This window comes from Ciconia boyciana, chromosome 4 (genome assembly GCF_034638445.1).
Source record: "Ciconia boyciana chromosome 4, ASM3463844v1, whole genome shotgun sequence".
Classification (NCBI taxonomy): Eukaryota; Metazoa; Chordata; class Aves; order Ciconiiformes; family Ciconiidae; genus Ciconia; species Ciconia boyciana.
In genome coordinates, this window is record NC_132937.1 from 46,966,158 (window position 1) to 46,972,157 (window position 6,000).

General features: G+C 38.4%; 1 protein-coding gene across 9 annotated transcripts in view; it reads left to right on the forward strand.

Annotated features, from left to right (window-relative positions):
• Positions 1–3,170, forward strand: part of SMARCA2 (SWI/SNF related BAF chromatin remodeling complex subunit ATPase 2) — a 119,271-nt gene extending 116,101 nt beyond the window's left edge. For all 9 annotated transcript variants that reach the window (XM_072858982.1, XM_072858980.1, XM_072858984.1 and 6 more), the window contains 3 exons: positions 209–341; positions 1,475–1,617; positions 2,240–3,170. In XM_072858982.1, the coding sequence (XP_072715083.1) occupies positions 209–341; positions 1,475–1,617; positions 2,240–2,275 (312 nt within the window). In that variant the 3' untranslated portion in view covers positions 2,276–3,170. The remainder of the gene's footprint in view (positions 1–208; positions 342–1,474; positions 1,618–2,239) is intronic.
• The last annotated feature ends 2,830 nt before the right edge of the window (positions 3,171–6,000 follow it).

Genomic DNA, 6,000 nt, shown 5'->3' on the forward strand with positions numbered 1-6,000 from the left:
TGTGGCTCACTATTGACAAATTTCTTCATTTAGAGCATGAAAAATTAATGTTGGCATTTCTTGTAAATTTCATGCAACAAGCATTGTTACTCAGTATTTGAAAAGGCCATATACTCTCTGGGTTTGCACTGGAAATTAAAGTCTATGCTGTGAATTTTTGATATTGCTTGACTTTACAGTTCTGACGCAGGTTTTATTCATACTGTAGATCTATGAGGATTCCATTGTTCTTCAGTCTGTGTTCAAAAGTGCACGACAGAAGATTGCCAAAGAAGAAGAAAGCGAGGATGAAAGCAATGATGACGAAGATGATGATGAAGAAGAAGAATCAGAATCAGAATGTGAGTCCCCTGCTAAATACTGAAAAGAAAGTACATCTGGGGATGGAAGGGGAGGTTTTCGAGTTTCTGCATGGAAACTGGTTATAAGGTTCCATTTTCTGTTGGTGAAAGTAACTTCTTATTAAGTTTGCTGCTTTGGGTGAACATTCAGCTTAAGTCTTTTGGCTGTATGTTCTGGCTATACCTCTTAGAGTGTAGTAAGCTATTTTTAAGCCAGAAACAAATCACAGAGGTGCTTTGTGGAAGCAGATCTGACTGGCCATGAGTGTTTATAAACCTTTCTGGTCCTGTTCATGTTATTTGTAAATAGAAGTGCCTGGAGAGGCTAGAGACAGTCTTTATCTATGGGTGGTCAGCCTCCAGGCATGGTGTGACATAAAACTCATCACCTGGTTAAGAACCAGAAGATATTGCAAATATTTTTCAGTGCGACAAGGACTAAGTGAAACTCTGATTGTTTCAGAAGTAGGAGGTGACACTCATTCAGTCCCTGCAGACTTGGAAATATGATACAGTGGAAAAGGAAGGATCCCTTCATTCCACTTTCTGCCACCCAATACATCTACTCATATTCTCCAGCTACCCCACCTGTCTGGTTACAGGAACTGTAGTACTGGGCCCTGAGCTACTCTGCAAAGTACATCATGCAGGTGTGCAAAGCATGCAAATTTAGCAGTTCATTTGGAAATAAGTGGATATACTGGAATGAGGAATTTAACCTGTTCTTCAGAAAGGTGTTAACTCAAAATTTGCCAGTCACCTCCACATAGCATTTCTGTAGTTTAAAATAAAAAAAATTGTCTGGTTGTACAAAGGATAAACATTTCTATGTGCAAGGAAGAAAATATTTTTAGATATGTATGTTCTCACAAGACCATATACTACGTGTAGACACCATGCATTCTGAGAATGGAAAGTATTCTTTATAGTTCAATACAAGTTATTGTTAAAACTATCAAGAAGTAGAGAAATAAAAGCAAATACCTCTGCTTCGTTGTTCCACAGTCCAGATAAAGAACAGGCAGGAATATCTTTTCAGGCTGCTACCCGGGGTGAATTTCTGTGAACAGAGACAGCATTTAAAAGCTGATAAATGAAAGTTACATTCATGTATGCTGTTAAACTTTTTGCAGCAAAATCAGTGAAAGTCAAAATCAAGCTAAATAAGAAGGATGAAAAAAGTCGGGAGAAAGGAAAAGGCAAGAAGAGGCAAAGCCGAGCAAAAGCCAAGCCTGTCGTGAGTGATGATGATAGTGATGAGGATCAAGATGAAAATGTAAGTTTTGTTCACTGAGACTGTGGAATTGGTTGCAGTGATTGCATCTCTACCCTGTCCTGCTTGCTGTCAGAATTCTCAACTATTCATGCTTAAGCACATTTTTAATCTGTATTGATCATCTTGAGAGAATTGGGCGGGGGTGTTAACTGTGTCTGGGTGTGTTTGAGATCTGGTCCCAGTGCTGAAAGACAAGAAGTCTAAGAAGTTTGGAGCTTATTTCTGGGAGCTGTTCCTACTTTCATTGAACCTTTAAACCTCATGGTCTGTTTGCTTTTGTCCACAGATGAAAAACTCTTAGCTTGATATATATTTTTTTTTAATGGGTGCTTCTACTATTGCAACAAATGAAAACAGACCTCTTCCCAGTTGTTTTGAAATGTCTGGGTAGAAAGGTCTGGTGCCTCCTGACTCTGTGTCTTTCCTTCTCTAAGAAGTCTACAGCAATTAAATGAAATGTCATGAAAGAAATACTAGATAACATAGTATCTTTCTTAAGGCTATCTTGATTTGTCAGCTTAATTGTCATTTTTCTTCCTTTCTTTTTTTTTTCCTTCTTTAACAAATTCCACAGAATAGCTGGCAAAGAATTTCTGACTTGTCTTGTGTCTCTTACCTCTAGGACCAGTCGGAAGCAAGCGGAAGTGATGATGAGTGATCCATAGGGTTTATTTTCTTGGCAGAACTGACCCCTTCCCCTTCTCTTCTCCCTTCTCCTATTTTACACCCAGTGAATTCATTTTGTCGAATAGACATTGGGTTGTTTCTGTATTCTCATTCTCTATAAATTAGCTTTAGGATAGTGACAGACAAACATATGATATCATGGTGTAAAAAAGGAAAAAAATGTAACATATTGTGACCAAATGGGCCTCAAAAGATTTAAAAACAAAGCAACAAAAAAAAAGAGCTTTTGATGGAAAATGTGGGTTGATAGTATATTTCTATGGGCTGGTTTTAACTCGGTAATGGTTTGATTATGCCTGAATTTATCATTTGATAGGATGTTTTTCAGTGGCATCAGAAAGACAAAAAAAAAAAAAGTCTTTTGTAGCATTGATAACCAGGAGAAGCCATTAAAAGCCACTGGTTATTTTATTTTTCATCAGGCAGTTTTCAAAGTTTTTATTTGTTCTGTATTGTTTTTTTACACTGTGGTACATATATGCAACTTTGTTTAATAGCTTATAAATGTACAGTAGTTAGCCTTCATCCACCTTGTCCCATGTACGTTTTTCCACTTTACGCTTGACGATCTTCAGAAAAATGCTTTTTGAATTGTATCAAATTTATGTCTACTGTAAACTTTGCTTAACTTTTCTTTTCTCAATTAAAAAAGTTGGGTTAAAAAAATGCTATTGAATATTGCAATCTATATAGTGTAATGGATGGCTTCTTTCATCAGACTGATCTTCTATGTTACCAATGTGGATTATCACCTTTTCCCTAAAGTGTACTTAATCTTTGCTTTCTTTGCACAATGTCTTTGGTTGCAAGTCATAAGCCTGAGGCAAATAAAATTCCAGTAATTTTGAAGACTGTGGTGTTGGTGCTTTCCTAATAAAGACATAATTTAGCTCAATAGGTGCGGCCTTGTGTTATAAGTTTCACACAAAATCTTTTTATAGTAGAGATGAGAGGGCAGGAATGTCTCCTGTAGAGGGGTCCACTGTGGTCTGTCCTGAACGTAAAATAAGAATTCATTCAAATACCATAGAAGTATCTTCAGAGATGGAGAGAGAAGATATGCAGTACATGCTAAAATATGAATAATAAAATTGAAGTAGTAAAATAATACCTTGAAGTAGAAGTGTAGGTCGTTACCTAATTACAATCAAGTGATTAAGCAATAAAATAAACATTTCTTTTTCTTTCAGGAAATCTATGTCCATAGGCCTCAGTGGGCATGAATACAATTAGTTAAGCAGGCAGTCAGCCCACCTTTAAGTCAGTGTGTTTTAAGTGTTATGTTGAGGTATCAGGGTTGTGATGCACTAAGGTGTGGTAGTGCAAAAATTTGAACTACATATCTATAGTTAATGTTGCTACTCTGGAAAATCAAAACTTCTTAGATTTGAACATATATTGAGTAGAAAATGTGCAAGCCTAGGAGTTGATTTGTAAACAGAACATTTCTTTGTTATCTGAACCATGTGTTTCTCAGTATGTGTCTACATCACACCTCTTTATACTGCCTTGCAGTATGTTAACTGCTTCAGATTTTTCTAGCTCAGTTGGAAAGCAATTTATAAGTTTGTCTGGTGCCCATTTGTGTGTATTAGCCCTGCACTGAGATAAGTCAGCTTTGCTTAGTTTTAGCAATTTCAAACATTTCATTCCTGGTGTGTGCCCCATCTGGATGGAAGACCCTGTATTTCACAGAGAGATACCCTTGATCTCAGAGGGAGACATTGATGAGACCAGTGTCTGAAGCAGCTTTGCAGCTTTGGTGGTCCTGGTGGACACCATGTTGAACATGAGTCAACAATGCACTCTTGTGGCAAAGACGGTTAACAGTATCCTGGACTGCATTAGGAGGAGCGTTGCCAGCAGGTCCAGTGAGGTGGTCCTTCCCCTCTACTCAGCACTGGTGAGATATATCTGGAGTGCTTTGTCCAGCAGTGCCTCTTGCAGTACAAGAGAGACGTGGACATACTGGAGCAAGTCCAGTAAAGGGCCACTAAGGTGGTTAAAGGACTGGAGCATGTAACGTACAAAGGGAGGCTGAGAGAGCTGGGACTGTTCAGCATGAAGAAGAGAAGGCTTAAAGGCACCTGATCGATGTGAATTAGTATCTGAAGGGAGGGTGCAAAGAAGGCAGAGCTGTGCTCTTTTCAGTGGTGCCCAATGACAGGACCAAAGGTGATGGGCACAGACTGAAATACAGGATGTTCCCTCTGAACATCAGGAAACACTTTTTTACTGTGAGGGTGACCAACCACTGGCATGGGTTGCCCAGGGTGGTTGTGGAGTCTCCCTTCTTGGAGATACGCAAAAGCCATCTGGACATGGTCCTGAGCCCTAGGTGGCTGACATGGCTCTAGGTGGCCCTGCTTGAGCAGAGGGGTTGGAACAGATGACCTCCAGAGGACCCTGCCAACCTCAGCTATTCTGTCATTCTGTGATATGGGATAGTTTGGTTTGCAGAAGCCATTCCGTCTTCAGTGACAGTTTCACAAGACCATATATAAATGCTATTTTTTCACTGCAAAATGAACTAAGTCTACCAACCCATTATGCATGACAAGAAACATCTGGCTGTAGGCTTCAGTCACTGCTGGCCTAGACTGGATTTAAACTGGCAACTTAGATGTAAAAGGCACAGTATCACGTTACCCATCCCCAGAGTGCCCGATGACTTTGCAGTGACCCAATTTGATTTATTTTTCAAGAACTCATTATTTACGGATGAGTGTTCAGCTGGAGAATAAAAATGAACTAAGAAGACCCAACATTTCTGTTAAAAATGAAAGTAACTTTTTTTTTTCGTCAATAACTGTGAGCCATATGAGGATATCAGTGAAGAAATACATTTGAATTCTTAGCTGCAGGTTTTGTTTTATCAGGTTTAAGTAATTCAAAATATTTTCCCTCTGAGTTTCAAGAAAAACTGCAATTATTTTTATTATTAGATTAAAATTGATTTAGGACTGTTGCCTATGCCTCCACTGCAGTTGGTCCTGTTATTTTGCTTAGGATTTGAATTTGTTTCTACCCAGAGAAATTTTTTGTTATCTTGCTCTTTCTCTGTATGAATTTACTGCAAACCTCAAGAGGAGTTTTTTTTCCTGGTAGTCGCAGCGCATCACTATATGAAGAAAAAGGTTCTGGGTAAATTCTTGTCATATGTAACCTTCCAAATTCTTTACAAAAAAAGAGGAGGAAATATTTTTTTAAGGTATGTGCAAATCCATGTTAAAGATGGAAGCACACTTTCTCTTTTACAGGATTCCCGTTCTAGTACAAATTGACATGCAAAGCACTTGGAATACCTTTTGGACAATACACAAATAAAAGCACAATGCTACAATCCATATTGAGGGAAATTAACTCATTTCCTATCTTAATTTCAGAAAATTGCCTAGTAAAATCGGAAATGTGGAAATGTGTAGCTTGGGCACTGAGGAAAATAAGCAAAGTGAAGTAAATAGTGGCAGGTTTTCTTGTTGCATGTGCTTCTCCTGGGAAGTAGGCAGCAGTGTAAGTGGGCCAGATGAATAACACTTAACAGCTTTTATACATTTCAGGTGCTATTAATATTCATTCTTTTCCCCTCACACACCTTCTGAAAGCCACAAAATGCAAAACCTTTTACTCATTAATATAAATGGCTTCCTGCTTAAATGTGTCTCGTCCTCAGTGCAAAGTATTGCACAGGCTATG